At 41.5% G+C, this 22,338-nt stretch overlaps 1 protein-coding gene across 18 annotated transcripts in view; it reads left to right on the forward strand.

The window, feature by feature from the left end:
* The window catches only part of tcf7l2 (transcription factor 7 like 2), a 98,754-nt gene that overhangs the window by 39,602 nt on the left and 36,814 nt on the right, over positions 1-22,338 (forward strand). For 10 of the 18 annotated variants that reach the window (XR_001857771.2, XM_017696057.2, XM_037544090.1 and 7 more), the window contains exon 5: positions 1,100-1,159. The exons of the other annotated variants lie outside the window; for them this stretch is intronic. Coding sequence is in view for 9 of the 10 variants with exons in the window: in XM_017696057.2 (XP_017551546.1) it covers positions 1,100-1,159 (60 nt within the window). In the remaining variant the exon portion in view is untranslated. The remainder of the gene's footprint in view (positions 1-1,099; positions 1,160-22,338) is intronic. 18 annotated transcript variants of the gene reach the window in all.

Genomic DNA, 22,338 nt, shown 5'->3' on the forward strand with positions numbered 1-22,338 from the left:
CACGGAAAAAAGTACCAAGTATTGTTATTATTTCTTAACTACATGTTTTTCATCTGCTGCTCATCTTGCATTTTAAACTAAATTATGGAAAAGTGTCCTTAGAAATTTTTTTCAACGCACAATATATAAACTCATTTAAGCACATCTTAGGCCATGTTTACTAGCAATTCTTCTGTCACCACAAACCACAACTTCTATTACTAATACTACCACTAATAATTAGGTATAGTAGTATGATAAATACATAAAGTATTTAATACATATTTTAGTGTTCACTTAAATCAAGTCAGCTAGCATTTAACAGTACAATCACATGGGACTTTTATTGTGATAACATTGACGTTTGAGATTAACATGAGTGAAGTTATTGCAAGCAAAGTGTTGGCAATGGCAGTTAATCTACGTTCACAGTGGAATCATTTAATAATTCTACTCATTTCTTAATTCTGTCACACTGTATGAATGAATCCATAAAGGCACATTTAATCAAACTATCAGTCTAAATTAGAGCAGTACTTGAGAACTACAGACACACACACTCAGTGTGCTGCGTTTGTACTGCATTAGGGTTTTGTTTGAATGGTTCGTCTTGCATGCACAGTTCTGTTTATGCTTTTAAAATCATGAGCATCAGCATAAGCAGATTGTGTTGGGTAACCAGCTACAGTGTCTGGTGAGTGAAACAGATCTACACATCAAATGTAAATATTTAGCTGCAAAATAGAAAAAACAATTATTCGTGGGATGGATTTAAGGATGAATTGTAAATATATGAGAAGCTGTATGAAGCTGAATGTGGCCTGCACGCCAGCAGTATGAGAACCCTGCTCTAGGGTTTTACAACTTCAGGAAATGCCTGCTTACTCTTACATGGTGTGATATGTGTATGTGTGTCTGTGTGTGTGGTATAGCATATGAGTTGAAAAATTGGGCATAGACCCAAGATACTGAAAACAGGCTGTAAATAGAAGCTAGCTGCATGGAGGAAGGAGGCAGTGAAAGTGGGTGCTAGTGTTCTGTCTTAATTCATTCCCTGATGTAAAAAGAGTGTGCCATGAAACAATTGTGTGACTCCGGCACATCCGTCTTTGCCTTTCAGGGGCCCTTCTGCTTGGAATTCCCCGGACAGGCTGATCTGAGCCTTCACCAATTTCAGTTGGTGAGAATTTTGAATTCCAAGTATCTTGTAGCTGGATTAAACAGAACTGAAATGAAATAACATAAAATATGTAGGCACCATAATAAACAAATGTTTGTAACAATATTAACTTTTGAGCTAAATTACTGTGTTCTGCTATGTTTACATAAGATGCTGCTGTTTTTCTTGCTCTTTAAAGTGAGTCTGCCATTGGTAGCATTTGTCACAGATAAGTGTGCTCTTAGTCCTGTTTAAGTGCTCAGGCTTACTGAAGAATGCTGCAGTGAAGGCCATCTGACCAGAAATGGGTGATTTTGGTGCACTGTACGTTTATAAAGTGTACATTCTATGGATGTAACAATACATTGTGACATTGAGATAATACATTGCAGTATAAAAATGTGACATTGTGGAAATGTACTGTATTCTATTAATGATGACACATCATAAAGTTTAGTGATAGCATAGTTGCAGTTAACCCACATTCACATGTTCCGTATCATACAGCACATTTTTAACCCACGCCAGCACAATTGAACTAACCCACACCAGCACTTTGATACTTAACTCACACCAGCATATTCCACTTAACCAACACCAGTATGTTCATCTTAAACGACACTGGCATATGACCACTTAACCCACACCAGAATATTCCACTTAACCCACACAATCATATTCCACTTAACTCACACCAGCATATTCCACTTAACACACCAAAATATTCCACTTAACCCACACCAGCATATTCCACTTAACCCACACCAGCATATTCCACTTAACACACCAAAATATTCCACTTAACCCACACCAGCATATTCCACTTAACCCACACCAGCATATTCCACTTAACACACCAAAATATTCCACTTAACCCACACCAGCATATTCCACTTAACCCACACCAGCATATTCCACGTAACTCACACCAAAATATTCCACTTAACCCAAACTGGCATATTCCACTTAACCCACACCAGAATATTCATCTTAAACCACACTGGCATATTCCACTTAATTTATGCCAGCATATTCCACTTAACTCACACCAGCATATTCAGCTCAACCCACACCAGCATATTCAGCTTAACCCACACCAGCATATTACACTTAACTCACACCAGCATATTCCACTTAACTCACACCAAAATATTCCACTTAACCCAAACTGGCATATTCCACTTAACCCACACCAGAATATTCCACTTAACTCACACCAGAATATTCCACTTAACTCACACCAGCATATTCAGCTCAACCCACACAAACATATTCATCTTAACCCACACCAGCATATTCCACTTAACTCACACCAGCATATTCTCACTTAACTCACACCAGCATATTCCACTGAACTGACACCAGCATATTCCGCTTAACTCACACCAGCATATTCCACTGAACTCACACCAGCATATTCCGCTTAACTCACACCAGCATATTCCACTGAACTGACACCAGCATATTCCGCTTAACTCACACCAGCATATTCCACTTTACCCACACCATCATATTCCACTTTACCCACACCAGCATATTCCACTTAACTCACACCACAATATTCCACTTAACTCACACCAAAATATTCCACTTAACTCACACCAAAATATTCCACTTTACCCACACCAGCATATTCCACTTAACTCACACCACAATATTCCACTTAACTCACACCAAAATATTCCACTTTACCCACACCAGCATATTCTACTTAACTCACACCACAATATTCCACTTAACTCACACCAAAATATTCCACTTAACTCACACCAGCATATTCCACTGAACTCACACCAGCATATTCCACTGAACTCACACCACAATATTCCACTTAACTCACACCAAAATATTCCACTTTACCCACACCAGCATATTCTACTTAACTCACACCACAATATTCCTCTTAACTCACACCAAAATATTCCACTTAACTCACACCAGCATATTCCACTTAACTCACACCAGCATATTCCACTTAACCCACACCGGCATATTCCACTGAACTCACACCAGCATATTCCACTTAACCCAAACTGGCATATTCCACTTAACTCACACCAGCATATTCCACTTAACTCACACCAGCATATTCTACTTAACTCACACCAGCATATTCCACTTAACTCACACCAGCATATTCCACTTAACTCACACCAGCATATTCTACTTAACTCACACCAGCATATTCCACTTAACTCACACCAGCATATTCCACTTAACTCACACCAGCATATTCCACTGAACTCACACCACAATATTCCACTTAACTCACACCAGCATATTCCACTTAACTCACACCAGCATATTCTACTTAACTCACACCAGCATATTCTACTTAACTCACACCAGCATATTCCACTTAACTCACACCAGCATATTCCACTTAACTCACACCAGCATATTCCACTTAACTCACATCACAATATTCCACTTAACCCACACCAGAATATTCATCTTAAACCACACTGGCATATTCCACTTAATTTATGCCAGCATATTCCACTTAACTCACACCAGCATATTCAGCTCAACCCACACCAGCATATTCAGCTTAACCCACACCAGCATATTACACTTAACTCACACGAGCATATTCCACTTAACTCACACCAAAATATTCCACTTAACCCAAACTGGCATATTACACTTAACCCACACCAGAATATTCCACTTAACTCACACCAGAATATTCCACTTAACTCACACCAGCATATTCAGCTCAACCCACACAAACATATTCATCTTAACCCACACCAGCATATTCCACTTAACTCAAACCAGCATATTCTCACTTAACTCACACCAGCATATTCCACTGAACTGACACCAGCATATTCCGCTTAACTCACACCAGCATATTCCACTGAACTCACACCAGCATATTCCGCTTAACTCACACCAGCATATTCCACTGAACTGACACCAGCATATTCCGCTTAACTCACACCAGCATATTCCACTTTACCCACACCATCATATTCCACTTTACCCACACCAGCATATTCCACTTAACTCACACCACAATATTCCACTTAACTCACACCAAAATATTCCACTTAACTCACACCAAAATATTCCACTTAACTCACACCAAAATATTCCGCTTAACTCACAACAGCATATTCCACTGAACTCACACCAAAATATTCCACTTAATTAACACCAGTATATTCATTTTACCTCACACCATCATATCCAACTTAACCCACACCAGCATATTCTCACTTAACTCACACCAGCATATTCAGATTAAACCACACCAGCATATTCATCTTAACCCACACCAGCATATTCATCTTAACCCACACCAGCATATTCATCTTAACCCACACCAGCATATTCCACTTAACTCACACCAGCATATTCATCTTACCCCACACCAGCATATTCATCTTAACCCACACCAGCATATTCCACTTAACTCACACCAGCATATTCATCTTAACCCAAACTGGCATATTCCACTTAATTTACACCAGCATATTCCACTTAACTCACACCAACATATTCCACTTAACCTACACCAGCATATTTAATTTAATCCACAGCAGCATATAATCTGTTGAACCCGCACTAGCACCTTTAATATAACTCACACGTCCAACATTCATCTAAACCAATACCAACATATTAAACTTCACTCACACCAACATGTTGGACGTAATCCACACCAGCACATTCTACCTAACTTACACCATCACATTCAGCTGTGCGTACAACTTAACCCACACCAGTATGTTTGACTCAACCCACACCAGCACGTTCATCTTAATCAAGTTAACTCAGACCAGCATGTTCAAGTTAAACCACAGCAGCACATTTGACTTAATCCATATCCACATGTTCATACCTCACATTCACAGGCCTAATCTGATCAGTAAATCATGCAATAATATAATTACAGTCATTTTTTTTCAAAATTTAGTCAAAGTATTATTTTTTTAAATATCAAGGTATTTATTTGTGTACCCACTGTCATGAATTAAATCAAATCTTGAATCAAATCTGTGTGTATTGTTACACCCCTAGTCCATAATGCTAGTGTCCTTCTTAATGTGTTAGCTTGCAGTTTTTTGGTGTTGGTCTGAAGCTTTGGGTTCCTCACGGCCTCAGTGCTTCCCTGAGCTTTACCTTTGTGAGCGCTCCACACTCACGAGCGGCATTCGTGTCGTGGTAATTATTTTTCTCTCATCTTCCGGAATGGTGCCGATTATTTCTTTCTGTCTTTTTTTTGCTTTTTCTTTTTCATTCTCCTGAAGCAGCTGGCATGAAGAGGGTGCTTTTCAGTTCTGGCATCTGGGGTTGAACGTATGCCAGCGAGGAGTTAGGAGGTGGAGTGGAGTGGGTTGTGTTCACTCGCATGCATGTGCAGTGGTGTGTCACGCGGGTCGAGGTTAAGGATGTTTGTACGAGACAAGGCCGCAGTCTAGCTGTCTTAATTGTCCTCTTGTCCACTGGAACAGAATTGATCTATTAAGAGGAAGGCAGTGTATGTGGAGAATGAGAGTTAGAGAGCTGGAGTGAGAGAGATAGAAAGAGACTTGTGTAGCGGTGTTGGCCGGGCGCAGAGTGGCATGACGCTGGGGCTGCGGAGTGTTTCATTCACGCCTTGGCCCTCCTTGACGGACGCAAATAGTTGGGGGGAGCTCAAAAGATGGGCGCACAATGGAGTAGCCTTGGTCTGCCAAGCACACTGTCGGCAGAGGGATCAGTGGGCCAAGAGATTGTTTAGCTCATCGTCTTGCATTTAGCTCTGTGAAGGGAGCCGTGGCATTGTGGGAAGAGCTTGTCATGGAGACAGCGAGAGGATATCTCATTTTTTGTCTCCTTTTATGATTTCCTCCTGCACTTTGAATTGCTTTCCTGATCAATTGCTTATTGATTTGCACGCTCCGCAGGGACCGGCACATGTAATAATAAACACAGCACTTGAAGAGGTCTCAGCTTTGCAGTGTTATCATCTCATACAAGCAGAATAATCAAAGCTTTTAATTCCTTTTTTCTGCCACTCGTGTGCTCTCTCTCTCTCTTTTTCTTTCTCTTTCTGAGGTTTTGTAAAATGTTGCTGCCAGAACTTGTTTGACGAGGTGAGGGAGGAGCTCCTCAAGGTGTGTGGGTGTGTGTGTGTGTGTGTGTGTATAAGTTTGTTTGTGTCTCCAGATGTTTGTTTGCATGTCTACATACTTTCTGGGTACATACTCCTGTCTGTGCCTGCTGTGTATCTTGCACTGTGCAGAAGTCAGAGCCTGCACTTCATTTGTTTAATATCTAGCCAAAACAGCCATCAAGTACAGCTTTTTTATTCTTTACTCATCAGGGGAAAAAGCAAAAAACATATATTAAACTTATACAGAAAACAGATTTTTCCAGTATTTACCAAAGTTAAGTCTTGGAAGTTGGTTGCATCTGCTTCTTACAGTCCAAATAATCGAAAATAATTTTGGGGTTTGAGCTCTAGTGTGGCTCATTATTCTTTTCATCTTTTTTATCTCTTTCCTTTTCGGAGTAAGAGCGTCTGGACAGCTACACACTCTTTCAGACCCACAGTGTTGAGTTGTCATTCCAGAGTGGACAGAAACACTTGTGGATTTTTTCATATCTGAAGTGAGAGTGGTGCTTGATTTTCTCATCTCTCTCAAAAATGAAAGTACTGTTTATTTGATGGTTTTTGAATTCACATTTTGGAAAATCCTTCTTTATGCAAGTGAATTATTTGATTTGCAATCTCACAAATATCTCCTGAAAATGAATAACTTGGATTTAGTGGTCACTTTGACTGGAAAGTAAATAAATAAAGGGGGTTTCTAATTTTTGCACAGTACTATGTATTTTGTGTGTGTGTGTGTGTGTGTGTGTGTGTGTGTGTGTGTGTGTGTGTGTGTGTGTGTGTGTGTATGTGTACAAGTGCTCAGCTGAATGACAAGTAAATTTGTCTGTCCCGTATACACAGGCTGGGTCAGCTTCTCAAGCTCAGTTGCACATGATTTCCTCCCCACCACAGCAAGGCGATGTGTTACACACTCTGACATGACGTTGTTCACTCCAGTCGCTTGTCTGAGAGGCTTGGGTTGGGGTGGGGTGCTGAGGAGGGGAGTGAGTGAGTTCTGCTGAAAATGTTTTGAATTTTTGTAGGAGGGAAAAAAACTTCCTCAAGGACTTCCTGTGAGCCAGTGAAGGAGACACACACTCTTTCCTTCCCCCAACACACAAATACTGTAGACTTCATACCAATGTGGGAAGAGGTTTAACCCCTTAAAGGGCCCAAAACATAGAAAAATGATTTTACCTCACCTTGATGAAGAATCTGGTGTAGTATGTAAAGATTGTTTCAAAGTGCACCGTTCAGTCCAGAGTCTGTGCAGTACATATATTACAACTGTGCTCCATAAACAACTAATTTTGAATTCATTGTTTTTGTGATGTCACATCCAATGAATTCACAAATTTCTGCCGATTCAGCCTTCAGCAGGTTAGTTTTTGCTGGGGCTGCTTTTAATACAGGCAACCAGTCAGAACAGAGGCTATTTCTCTTACAACCTTAAAGGCACAGTGACACAAACAGCCTGTTTAAGGCTATGGCAGGGGTGTCCAAACTTTCTGTTTTTTGGGGGGGTGGGGCAAGGACTGTATACCAATGATGTCTTTTATAACATATAGTATTACACTACGTATTGGGATTTAAATTCTTTTAAAAAGTTTATTTTAAAGGGAAATGAGAATAAGAATATAAACAGAAAATAAGTCATATCTAGTATAAAATGTTTTTTCTCTCACTGGATGAAAGGAGTGGGTCAATTTCTGGCAGGCTAACTTTGGTTGAAAAATTGTGAAAAATTGTGAATTATGGCTGTTTTGGTACATAAATCAACACAAATGTTGTATACTGAAGTGGAACTCCAGGAAAAAGATAAAATACAAGAACAATGTATGATTATGGACAGGCTATTATAGATTATCAGGAAACTACTGTACTAATAGGTAATGTAATGCAACTAATGTAACTAATATGTAGGTTTTATGAAAGAATAGATTTGAAAGTGTGAAGGTGTGGACTCTTTAGGGTTGGGGGTCAACTTTCCAAACTTTGTCACAGCGCATCTGTGAGACCCTGCATTGCACTGCACCACTGCATGACTGAGACATGTCATTTTAATATATACAAACCCCCACACACACACACGCACACACCTTGTGGTGTTGAAAGTGATGGACTTAGCCAGTACAGTATTAGCACTTGAGGCTGTTTCACAGAGAAACTTGTTTTGACAGAACTCCAGGTGTCTCATTGTTGGCCTGCTATGGTTCAACAGATTTACCAATTAGTGTCGGGCTATGGGCAGGCGAGGGGGGGTGGACGGGGGTAGCTATTGGGCGGTGTTATGGAAGAATTGAATGGAGGGGAGAGGAAAGGAGGAGGGGGAAACGGAGTGATGGAATGACATGGGGCTGAGTAGGCTGCTGGGGGGTGGGGGGGGGGGGTCATGTGGTTAGAGAGGGCCGTTCAGTAAGCTGATACGTGACCTCCTTTCACGGCCCTGTAATAGAGTAGCTTGGGAAAGTAGCTCTCAGCAGAAAAAGAGAGGGAGAAGACGAGGAAGAGGAAGGGACATGATAAGGATGAAGAAAATGCCCCTTGGACCCACCGTTTAACATGAGTTTGCTGAGAGAAACGGATAAGCACAGCTAGTGATTTTCTACACCATATATGTAATCATTATATTGGCAGGACTATCAGCAATGCAGCCTTATAAAATTAAGAAATAATTGTTTATCTTATTAAGCAGATCGAGCGATTATATTATATGTAAATGTAGCACTCTGAGGACGCACTGACTTTCCTGACACGCTGAGCATTTATTTGTGTTTCAAAGGCTTTGGGTGCACTGTTGTGCTCTCCATTTCTGTTGCACTTTACATAATTGCTGATGGTTTTTCTGCTGAACTCTCTTTATTTGTATTTGAGCATGCCTGCTCTGGTTCCAGGAAGTTTTACGTGAACTTTTGGGGGAGGAGGGGGGCAGAAGTGATTTAGACTGCCTCCCTTGGGTGGCCTGTAGAATGTGGAGCTGTTTTTGGCCCTGCTCTGGTTGTTTTAGTGAGTCCCTCGCTCGCCACCCTTCATCACCAAAAAGTCCAGATACATTTACGCAATAATTTAATTGCAATTAAAATTAATGGGCCTTTCCACCAAATTTGTGGTTGGCGAGAATTCATATTAAGAATTTGGCCATTAGGGAGACGAAGGTAAAAGACGTTTGTGGTCCATTGAAATCACCTAGTGTCCCACAGCATGTTCCCCTTGCTAGTCCATTGTTTAGGTTGGATGAAAGCCCCTTATGCTTCAGACGCAATTACTGACTGCTTTATGGACACGTAGCTTCGGCTGCACGATGTGGTGAGAGAGATTTCAAGAGAGCTCAAGAGGTGGAAAAAGTGTGTGTGTGTGTGTGTGTTAATGTGAATGAGAGCTGGACAGAGAGGGAGTGCAAGTGGGGGGTTGGAGGGGGGCGCGACACAGGGGTAAAGCTGACATTCGCAAAGAACAATTTATTGTTATAATTGAATGCGCTGTGACAGTTAAATTTTAACACCTTCTCTCTTTTTTTGCGGGGGGGGGGGGGGTGGGGGGGTGTGTGTTGGCTGCCGGAATGCTGCCTGCTTCCAGGGAGCACTTAAGCCGACCCGAATCAGGTTTACTTTCCGAGGCCTCTCTGAGAGCGCGAGAGGGATTATTTTGGAACACTTGGTATCTGATTTCTAAGAAGTTTTGCATTGTCCTTTCACATTCTCCCTCTTTAGATTGTTTTCAGATGTGTGTCAGCTCACCCTTTGTGAGACTAACGCCCAATTTATTTGATTTTGTTCCTCTCAGCAGTTTCTGTGCAGACATCTCTTTGCTTTTTATTTGTTTCTCTCTGCGTTTTTGATGTTCCTCCACAGTGCGTGCAGGCAGTAGTATCTGAGTGCCAAGTTCTCCGTCTCCATTATATCTTAAAAAGAGAAAAGTGACGTGGGACTCTTTCCTCTCAGTCAAAACTCAGGCTTTGCTTTTTATTTTTTATTTATTTGTTTTTTTTTTAGTTGTTGTTTCTTTGTGCTTATTTTTTTTCCCCCGAATGACTCTGTAGGGTAAACGATCTTCTTCATGCATACTGTTGCAGGTGCGAACATGTTATCTTTGTCATTTATTTAACGTAAGAGTGTGGAATGTTCCTCTAGTGCAGAGAACAGAAGCTCTTTTCACCGTAATTTGACTGGCAGGTAACGGGGGCCACTTATGGGTCCTGTGTGGCTCTTTTCCAGTTGGACAATAGACTCTAGACAAAAGAAACAGATAAATAAAAAAAGAACCCTCATATGAGCAGTGAGAGGAGGGGGAAAAACGTTTTCTAAAGCCAGAGCTTTATCCTGTTTTGCAGCAGCTGGATAGCTGTCAAAACGCTAGTTACTTTTCATGCATTATTAACATTAACTAAACACGTTTATTTGCGCATTTATTCATTCATTTGTCTTGTTAACAGCCGTTTGGGAGCAGTAAACAGAGCGGACCGTGCCGGCGCACTCTGACAGTGTGAACATGTGGATTTGAATAAGATGGCGGGCCGTGATTGGAGCGAGACAGGCGTGGTGTCCGCTGGAGCCGGGGCTTTATGGGGAGGCTCATTAAGGACAGTGCCGCGTTGGAGGAGAAGCCAGCCAGCGCTTCACTGGCCCTGCTTCTCTTTGAACACTGTCCCACTCTCATCTGCGACATGCTCTGTTCCTCCGTAACAAGACGTTTTTCCTCACGCGGCTGTTTTTTCATTTATTTTTTTATTTATTTCCCCCTGCTCTGTTTCCCCCCCACCAGACGTGAGTGTGAAAAGCTGAGAAGATGCTGCCACACTCCTTTGGATACAGAGTTGATTCCCTCTCCCCTCCTTTTTTTTTACTTCGTTTTTCCTCCACACTTCGGATAGCCCAGTGATTTTTTTCTATCTTGTTTTTATGCAACACTGTAAATAGATGCTTTAATTGGTACTTCTAGCACTGTCTCCATCTTGTGTTGAAATGGCACATAAGTGATAGTCTAGCTCGGGAAGACTCTGACAGGCCTTTAGAATGATATCAGATAAAGGAGCGAATGTTCTGGCTGGTGTTTATTCACACTCAGTCCTCGCATGTCATTTTCCAATTAATGGAAATGCCATAGCAAGTGCTGTTTGGATTATGAGATAAGCAGATTATGCAGTACTTTTTAACTTCAGATGCTGCTCTCTGACAAGACAGGCCATTGTATTAAACATTTCTAAGACTACTGACAGTATGAGGTTTCCTATTAAGCACGTGAAGCTGGAATTCGCTGCATGTGATTTGGAGGAGTTGAGCTGTGCTCTCTCAGGAGCTAGCTGAACTGAGTACATGGCTGAGGAACAGTGTGCTCTGTAGCATGTGGTCCTGTGAATTTGGAGGATTCATTTGGCCTAATTTGTTGTGCAGGTGTTACAGGGTCAGGTTGAAGTCATGGTGTTTTTTGGACGGAGTGTGCCTCAGCATGTCCCTGTCTGTGTCTGAAGGGGTGTGTGTTTAGCAGACTTAAAGCCATCGCTCCTTTCAGTGTCGGTGGTGTAATTACTTGGACGTTTGCCATTAAAAGCCACTGGAGCAGTGAGTGGAATCATGCTCCACCTTACACAACACAAGGGGTGTAACCAAGGTCTCAGCAGCAGGAAAGGCACCAAAACACAGGCATATTTCTAGAAATCAGATGTGTTACGAGACTAAAACGTCACATTGTTTTGTCAAGTTTGTTCATTTTAGGTTATGACAGGGCTTCCCGAAGTATTGCCCTGTCCGCATGCTTGTTTTGACCTCCCATTCCCTCAACCAGTGTAAGAATAATCATATTTTATATTATTTTTGTAAAAAAAAATAGTACATTGTTATAAAATACATTTTTAAAAATTGTATTTTAAGTCTACCTGCCTTATTTGTATGTAGTTTTGTCCTTTTGGCCCTCAGTCCACCTCTTTAGCATATTCGCTATCTAGAGTAAAAGTTTGGGCACCCCAGGTCTGTGACATGACCACCCAAAGTGGAGTCTGTGGAACAATTTACTTTAATATTATATTTTTGGCATACTTTTAGTAACAAAACAGTGTAATATTATAAAATTCAAAAACCTAGTTTGCAGCTTAACTAGTTTGTCTTTTTGGCCCTTGACCCAATATAAACATTGCACCAGACTTAAAATTTGGGCTGTTCTTGTCCATGACTTAGGCCTAGAGATTTTTATCCTAATAGCTTTTATGACTCAAATGCTCCACGCCCTCAATTATCCCTTCAAATCTGTTGCACTGTTGACTGGTGAGTTTTGAACTCCCTCCTCTTTGTGCTCTCATAATGGTCCTAATGCATCTCAAGTGGCTAGCAGGGCTCTTCCCAAACTCCTCCACGATTAGCCTGTATGTCTGCTGCAGGACCTCCTGTATGCTAATGCTAGCCCTGCACGAGCTGCCTGCCTGCCTGCTGCTTTGCCTTTTAATTGTTATATCTCCTCACCATTAATATGAGCAAAAAGGGAGGCTTCTGCTGTGCCCGGCACATCAAAGGCTACCTCCCCGAGTCTTACAAGTTGGCCTTCTCTTTGGAGGAGAGGCTCTGGAGATGTGTGCCGATTCCCGGCTGGAATGAGTTTGATGGTCTAATTGTAGCCCCCAGTGGACAGCACAGCACATCACAGAGAGCCCAGGCCTGCGCTCATCACACCATCACACACAGCGTGCGCTCTGCACCATTGGAGTACGCAACTGGGCATGCTGTGGAGCGGTGGTCTGATACAGACTCCTACGTAAAGATGTCCTGTTCCAGTCTTGGTATCAGAGCCAATCCAGTAGGGAAGGGTTGATATGATATTTGACATTATTGTGATAATTCACATCACTACACGTTTCTGAGTATATTGTGGTTATCCTAAGCACTTAAATTGTTTAATTGTTTGATATCTTAATTTAAATGTGGCATTACTGTGGTCTTTTGTCTGTTACAACTTGTGTGGAAAAAGAAATATGGTAACACGGAAATATCTTAGTAAGTATCATGGTGTTTTATTCATCTCGCCCACACCTTCAATCAAGGTAGATTTTAATGGATTGGTATCAGTGATATTAAGCCTGATTCCATGTTGTTCCTTTGCTAAGGCTATTTTCTCCATTGCACTCCGTGCTACTCTCATAGACTATCATATGTCATGAATACAAGGGTTAGCTAGCTGCCTTTTGCCAAAACTTTATTTACAAAAACTTTATTACAAAACTAAATTACCCATAGATAAAATTTCCTGTGGGCTGTTACACACTTAGAAAGCTCAAATCTGGAGAAAGAAATGTTTTGCATGTTGGATCAAATGAAAATATGAAAGAAGCATGTTTAAGACCCTTTCAAATTGTCATTAAAAAAGTAGACAAAAACCCTAAATGTATCAGTTCAGATTGTGTGAAACTATCCACGTTCTAAAAGTGAATTGATTTTACTGTAGCATTTGAAATATAATTGACACCCTAGCATATCTTAACTAAATTCTGACATTAATGTATTTTAATTGTTCACGTTGCAGCTGTATTTCCCATTGAAATACAAATATTAAACTGACTAATCAGCAGATAATCACTAAAGGACTTTGGATCAGGGATTCCCTACTGCTGGGCATCCAAACTCTCCCCCTTTCTTCTGTCCATTTGCCATCAGCCCTTCACTTTATCTCCTCCCACGTATGCACGCTCAATTCGATCATGTTATCTGCCTCTTTTTCTCTCTCTCCCCAGCCCAGCGCTTTGGCGTTCCTTTGCATGACCATAAGCGCTTACTCATGTCTGCTGCTGTACAAGTAGGTGAATGTATTCCCTTTGTGCGCGGGTACTGGCGCACCATGGGAATGGACAGCTCTGCATTTGTGGATGATTACCCCTCAGCATGTGTTAATGTCGTGGCGCATTAAAGCCGCCACTGACCACGCGGCGGCAGCGTTGTGAACCGGAACGCGGCCAGAACAAAGGAATCTGCACAAACGCTCTCTGTCTAGCAGCGCTGCTTCCATGACTACTACCACCACCGCTACTGTAGTGGTGATCAAAAAAGACCTTCTCAGCTTTGAACTCCGGCTCATTTTTTTCGGCTATGCATCAAAAAGAAATCAATAGGCGAAACTTTGGAGCGCATGTATCAGTTTTTCTCTTTCTTTCTTCCCCTCCGCCTTCGCCGTTTGTACATTCTGCCACTGGAGTAAAAGTCAGTTAAAAGAGGACTGGTGGTAAAGATGACACTGTTGCGGAAGCGGTCCGCACAGGGAAAGGCCTCGGCTGGGAGAAATCAATGGGGGAGGGTGCGCCTCGCCCTTGTGGAGGAGGGGGCCAGATACTGTTTTTAGACTGAAATGATAGATAGGTTCAGTGTACCTAGAGACAACGCAATCCATTTGAGGATGCTGAGAAGAAAGGGAGTTCTTTGGTCAGGCGTAGTTGCGCTGTTAGGATTTGTTTTATCCAACTGTGCGGAAGGGTGTGTAGCTGTCTCTCCGAGCTCTTTGAGTCAGGGAGCAAAAAGCGCTTCTCCTGGCGTGTTGAGGCTCCTGGATGGCTTTGGCTTCCCTGAGATATGGAGAGGTTTGGGTCAGAAAGGCTCTCTGATGACGCCTGTCAGAGAAAAGCGGACAAAGTTACACACCCCACTTTCTGATGCATCCCTGCCTTAAGCAATGCAGACTGAGTGTAAGCTGTACGCTGCCTTTGATGGGCAGTGAATATTACATGCCTGTCGAGATTTACGCCGTGATTTCTTAGCACATTGGACTGTTTTTAGGCAGTTTGCGTGGCCGAGTCATCAGAGTTTTTATATTTATCCGTGGTCGGGTAATCATCACCTCTCAAGGATGCGGCTTTTAGTTTCTCTGATATCTACCTGTATTCTGTGATGGAGCCACTTCAGGCAGGGTGTAAAATGTATGAAGGTCAGTCATGTGTGTGTGCATACAGAGTGTGTGTGTGTGTGTGTATGTGTGTGTGTGTGTGTGCGCATGGTGGATAGAGAGAGAGACACGCGTACTCTAAAATGAGAGGATGTCTGCTATAAGCATTCTCACTTTTCAATTTTATTGTTGTGCTTCCTGTTTTGAAAGCCATTAAGGAGTGGGGTTCCTTACAGAAAACGCAGAGAAAAAAAAGACGCCTGCCTTTTTGAAACGTGTCCAAGCGCAGCGTTGAGGAGAGGGGGATGATAGCGATCAGTAAACAGCCCAATAACAGGAACACAAAGAGAAAAGCGCTTCCCTCGCCGTGTGAACGGCTGATTGATTTGGGGCTGATTTTGTGATGCCTTGATGAATGCAATAGGATGTGCTTGTGTTTTGTTCCGTCACAGCTGTAGCTCACTTTTCATGATCCCAAGTATCCCCAGCGTGGGGGGTCACATGACCGAACCCCCAAAATGCTTTGTGACATCTGCCCCTGCCATTTTCATCAAAAGGCCGGGCCAGGCTTTTGATATTTTTTCGGTGTTTTTCCTTCGGTTTCTTTCCTTTCGCCTCTGTACGAATAATGATGAACTGCTATTCAACTGTCACTCATACAAGATCTTTGTTTTAAACGCATCAGCATCGCCTGTACTGTAGTGACACCGCTCTGTTCATTCAGTGGCCTGTAGTGGCAACCAGAGGGAGATTTCTGTACTGCTGGTCAGAGTCAGTTGGGTAAAGTTCACTGTGCTGTGGCCTCGACAGATTGTGACCACTTTCACTCTCTCTCTCTCTCTCTCTCTCTCTCTCTCTCTCTCTCTCTCTCTCTCTCTTCCTCTCTCATTTCCCCCCTCTTGTTCTCACTGGTTGTGACATCATTGGAGCATGTAAGGTCACCTGAGCATTTTTACCCACAGTATAGTTTAAGCAGGTGAAAAGTCATGACTTTGGCTACAATATGAAAAAAATACTTGATTATTTGTCACACTTACAAGTCATTTTAGTATTACACTATTTATTGTGCTATTAAGGACTCTTATTCTACATTTTGCTTGTATTTTGGCCACTTATGCCAGTGTGTTTTATTTGCTGTGTCTGCCCTGTATCCCCCCCTTATTCAAAAAGCAGTCTGAGATAAAAGACTTCTTATAGCTACGTTGTTAATGGGTTGGGCTAAATTGCTATTGGCTGAATAGGATATATACAAATGCATTGGTAGCATAGTTTCTGTTTATAGATTGTATGGACTGAGGAGTTAATGGTGTATTTTGAAATTTCAGTGTTTACACAGTACATCAAAAAAAACTATGAAAATGCTTACTTTAAACTTTTCAATTATATGGACCCTTTAAAGTATTAATTTCACAATTAAAACATTACTACATTACATTACATTATGTAATATCATTTTACGCTTCATGTGATGAGCTTTTTTGTGTGTGGTGAGAGTGAGGGATTCCAATGCCTCCTCTCTCCACACACACAGCTCACTGTCCCTGCAGCCTGGCCAGCTTGTAGCTCTTAATAAAAACCACAGCCTGTAATTGGACTTAATTGCACCCTTCGGGCGTCGTCAACTCAAGTGTTACTAAACAAACTGCAGGGTCTGGAGCCTAGCAAGCTGTGTCTGCCACTTCGTTCGGCCATCTTACTCTGTGTGTGTGTGTGTGCGCGTGCATGTATGTGAGTGAGTGACTGTGCCTACTCTCTCTGTGCCTCTCTCTCTCTCTCTCTCTCTCTCTTTCTCTCTCTGTGTAGACAGTCAGGTCAGAGAGCTGTATGAGTTGGGGCTTGCAGTGTGTGACTGCTGCAGCAACACAAGACTCACATTCCTCTCTCACAGTGCGTCAAAACGACAAGAGAGCACAGGTCTCAGAGCTTTCTATACTTACACTGCTACACTTAACCAGCCACACTACTGAGGATCTGGATCAGGCCTGTGATGACAATCTACTGTCTAGAATATATATATATACTGTATGTGTGTATGTATATATATATATATATATATATACATATACACACACATATATATATATATATATATATATATATATATATATATATATATATATATATATATATATGTATATATATATATATACACACACACATACAGTATAGTGTTGCTGTCATATCATATTTTATACTTCCAAAAGAGAGGGAAAAAAGTTTTTAAACTTTGAATGGAAGTTAATGTAACAGCGTATACTCTAGATAATTTAGGGCCATTTCTGTTGGTCCATTCATTATACAATTTTAACACATTGCAAAGGATATATATATATGTATATATATATATATACACAATTAGATATTTACATATTTTACATGATTATTTTTATAAACATTTTAAAGTTTATTTTCCTGTCAAGTTACTGTTTTGAAGAATTTCTTTTATAAATAATATTTGAGAAGCTTTTTCTGAGGAAAATATATAGTAAGAAATATATAGTAAGAATTTGCACTGGTCACTTGGGCCCCCAAACTAATGAACCTTGTGGCCAGAATAATAGAAACATATTTATACTTAAAGTTAGTTAGGTGTGGCTTTGAAAAAAGAAATAGTTATTAAAAACTTTACATAAGAGCATTGCTGCTGTAGTGACCTGCTGATGTTACCCAAACTAAGGTATGTTATTAGGTGCTATTAAGATACTGCAGTAATAGCCTGCGTATTTAACAGCATATTTTATTTAAGACCTTATTTCATAGAGCAATATTAGCAAACTTCAAGGCAGTGGAACAACATCTGTGATAAGAGACATACAAGCTTGGCAGGGGGGAACATCACTATTACCACACCATCACAGTACCATAGTGGCATTTACAGTTAATGAGTTCTGCAAAAATATGATCTGGTGTAGTTCGTTTTGTATTTGTATGTGACCGGACAATTTTTTTACCAGTAGTAGGTAGTGTCGATCCCTGTTGTACTGAATGCATGTTCTAGGCCAGGTGTTGAAATAATTTTAGAATGCAGTGAGTCTATAGGTGCCCTTTGATTTAGGAAGCGTGGCTTGTCATAAAGTGTGTTTGTGTGGTTCTTATTTGCATGTGTGTGTTGTGTGTCTGAGTGGTGCCAGCTGCCGGCCCCCTGGCGCGTGCACTGCTGAGTGTGTGTTGTGTGTGCAGACGCTCTGTGAGTGAGATGATGCTGGGTGTTCTTGCAGGGGGGAGCTCTCGAGGGTCACCGCACACAATCGATTGAGAGATCCAGACAAAATTCAATCATTGAAATGGCAAGGCCAGTCGTGATTCTGAAGCGTCACTGACCCCGAAATCTAGAGCTGGAGGAGAGGGGAGGAGAGAAGGGGACAGAGGAACGGAGGATAATCATGGTGCTAGCGCCTCTCCACGACGCCCATGCTCATTTAGCTGTGTGGCCACCCGCACCGCTCCGCGCCTTCAGCGGCGGGCCTCTGTCAAAGCTTTAGAGGCTTTATGCGCACACAAAGGCCCCATCTGCCTCCACCAAGTGCACACTCACCTCCAAGTTTGAGATAATTAGGATTTGTGGACGCTGGTCCAGCGGCCGCCGGCTGCCCTTCTGTAGCCATGGCGTGGCAGAGAGGCGTGAGGGCCCGCTAGTGGTTAGTGCCGACCGCTGGTTTTTGGAGGAGTCTGGACTTAAAGTGGATTTCTCCAGGCCCTGAGCAAGGTGTGTAATCTCCGACGCTGTCGGCAAACACAGACCATGAAGTCTGCAAGGCCCTCATTTACCAGAGGCCTAGTACAGCCTCCCTGCGGAGGAAAAAACAGAACACATAATTAAGATATATGGCCCGGCTGGGTCTTTATATAGACATGGACTTAAAATATAGAGAAGCAGACGAGTCTCCGTTAATCAGCGGCCTGTGGTTAGTTTTGGACTGAAGCGTATACGGGAGAGCTCTGAGCGTTTATGTGTATGTGTGTCTCTCAACAGTCATAGCAGCATGCTGTAAAAGGATGTGGGGCAGAAGCGTTGCCTCTCTGTGTGCAGGGGTCATGCTAAGCCAAGTGCTCTGCGCATTTATGAGTTTGTGTTGCTTGTGTGTGTGTGTGTGAGTGCTCTCTTCCCCCAGGCAGCACCTTGGTCAGTGACCCATAACTCTGCCTCTGTTCTGTGTCTCAGTCCAGCTCCTGCAGTAATGTGCGTGCAGGCGAAGCAGACGGCAGTAGTGCTCGCGCGTGAGTGCGAGAGGTGGCATCCTCTGGTGGTCTAGAATTAGCTTTGGGAATTATCACGTTTCCCCTCTGTGCTTGACTTTGTCATCCACTAATGATAACTATCCATCAATCAGAGGGGGCGGTTCCAGGGAAATGAAGATGGATTGAATTAGTTTTTCACCGAATGGTCGGCCAGTTGAGCAAACCCGTAATTACTCTGTCAGGAGAAGTGAACCATCCCAGTAAGAGGCTAACTGTAACACATTCACACCACTGTTAAATTACAAGGTCCCTCATACGAGCAGATTCACCTCATGTAGTCCCTAATCACAAGTGAATGGTGTGGTCATTTAGTGCGCTTTGGTAGCGAGTAGGTTTGAGTTTAGTCTAAATATTACTGAATTATGAGAGGGTTTTAAAATGTTTATTTTATTCTTTTTCAGCTTCTTTTTGTTGTTATTCTTTTTTGGGTTTATTTATGTATGTATTAGATTTTACTCTAAATCAGAATAATCATGCTGCAATCTCAAATTCGTCAAGCCTGTTTCCATAGTAGGTAGAAAAACTCCCTTGTTAACTGCCGTAATGTCATTTACCACTAACATTTGCAATTTTTGCATTCATATCATCTAAAATGTGAAAATATGAGTTTTTTTATACTTAATGATCACAAACAAGCAGAAAAAATATTTATACACACTAAAAACAAATAAGAGATCCCAATCCTAGTTTACTGCACTGTGGGAAATGAAAATTGGACTGAAGTGTTTTTAATTAAATGAGTCGGGGAAACTCCAGGAAATGGCTTAATTTCATATTGAGACACATGACTTTGGGATCTTAGCGAACCAATTAACCTCAGCTTAGCTCATTAAAAAGCTGCTTTCATGGCCAGGAGCAGACTTATCTGCCAACATAGGACATGAAAGAGCAAATTTGTAAATCCCGAACTCTAAAAGTAATTGGAAAGGTAGATGTGGAGGGTAGTGATAAAGTGACATGGCTGAACTGAAATTGACTGAAAATAAAAAATGATTAGAAAAATAATGGCAGAAGGATTGATAGCCGTGTTTGGGATAGAATAAAAAAGGGCGTGATTCATGACTCATTCGGCAGAGGGTAAGACATTTGTGCGCTAAAAGGGGAATTTTAAAGGACTTTCTAAAATGCCTAACTTTTAATTGTGTTATAAGACATTAATTGACATTATAGGAGCAGCTAAGATAGGTTTTATGTTTATGCATGATGCATTTATACTAAATTGACAAAATCGCTAGATTTTATTTGATGTTTTTCACACTCGTAGATCACAAAGAGAGCATTATTTGTTGTTGTGAGCTTGAAGAATGGCAAATTTGAGGGTCCTCACCCTGATAGAGCCTGTGTTGTGTCCACTGGAGTGACCAGCTGAAACCTCATACAGGCTTGCAGTGAAAGGCATTCCCCGGTCACCCTGAACCCCTCCTAGTTTTTCTACCTCATTGAAAGTCCATTAGTGTCAGGCTAGAGGACATTACTGTCACCATTTTGTTTATTTAGAGATAGGATAATAATTGCTGAAGCTCAGACCTGGGGTTTGACCTAAATCAGTCTGATGTTGCAGCAGCAACACTCATCATGGCTTTTTATTAAAATCATTTAATGGGTTAATGGCATTTGCAGATTTTAAAATGATAAATATGTGTGTGCGCATGTGTGTGCTGTGTTTTTTTTTTTTTTATCTCCGAGGTAGACAGTCTGTGTCAACTGCATCAAAATAATTACAGTGAGATAAAAACAGCCATTTGACGATGTTCACAGTGATCTAATCTGAAGGACTCGGTGAGTGAATGCTGAGGATGATCAAATCTCTGAGTAATGGAAGTGATCAGTGTTGGGTCTGTTCAGTTTTCATCTGCCTCTGGCATTATAAATGCATCTCTCCACATTTCGTTCTGCTTTTTTACCTTTAGTCTGCTCTTTGAAATATCCGCTCAGCACTAGGAGATTCTCTAGATGTTGAACACCAACCCTTCCCCATTGGTGATCAGTCATTTGATAAATCTAACCTTCTTAACGCCGAGCCCATAGGGGCAGGCAGACGGTGGAGGTGGACGGGCACGGGAAGTGTATTGGTTACACCGCTCCTGCTCCGCGCCACCCAGCTCCACTACACTAGAAGGCAAATGGCATCCGAAATCTGATTAGCCCCCATTATAAAGAGTGATATTTTCATCCCGCCAATTCTCGGCACTGTGTCAGTGCTCTCCACTGTTTCAGTGCCGGGAAGAGCCCACTCCTTTGACAGATAGTAGATATCCCAACCGTCGCTTGTTTGGACATCACTGTCGTCCGTGACGTGGAAAAAACAGACAGCCAAGAAAATATAAAGCAACTAAATAATGTCAAAAGATCAGAAATCAATGAGCCGGAGGAACTTGAGCCGCGCGCCCCTCTCACATTTACTTCACCACGGTGTCTTTCTGTGGCCACTAAAGTTGCTTTTGTTCACTCCCGTGGAGATGTAACATAAGCACTAGGAAGCGGTGTTACAACATTAGGGCTATCAGCAGAAAATAGCCTTTTTACTTAAAGGTTACTATCAGAGGTTTATTGAGTTACAAACATGTCATTGCTTGAAAAAAAAGAAAAAAACGAGTAGTGGAAAAATGATTGGAGGATAGTGCAGTACAATAACTTGGATTATTCTACATTTTGTGACATAAAATAAATAAATAAATAATGTAACATACAATACATTCTTCATTTTGGTCGCAGTGATGAATTTTAAAAAGGGAGCCGAGCATTTAAAGGGTTTTGTGGCAAAATACATTATAGACTGCTTTTTAAAATGTTCTTTTTTTATGACTTAAGTTGTTGGGAGAGGGCTTTACACATATAGGACATATCAGTGTTATATTATGATTAGTACCTCCTTTATTAGAGAACTAAAATTAACCAAAATTGTTACAAATGGATATTCAGCATTTTAGATTGAAGCTCTTCAAATCTGAAAGATTTAGTTCTCAAGTGTGCTCTATCTTCACAGCCACATTTGGCGTAAAGAGAAATTGTTATTAAT

The sequence above is a fragment of the Pygocentrus nattereri genome, chromosome 13, assembly GCF_015220715.1.
Source record: "Pygocentrus nattereri isolate fPygNat1 chromosome 13, fPygNat1.pri, whole genome shotgun sequence".
NCBI classification, from domain to species: Eukaryota; Metazoa; Chordata; class Actinopteri; order Characiformes; family Serrasalmidae; genus Pygocentrus; species Pygocentrus nattereri.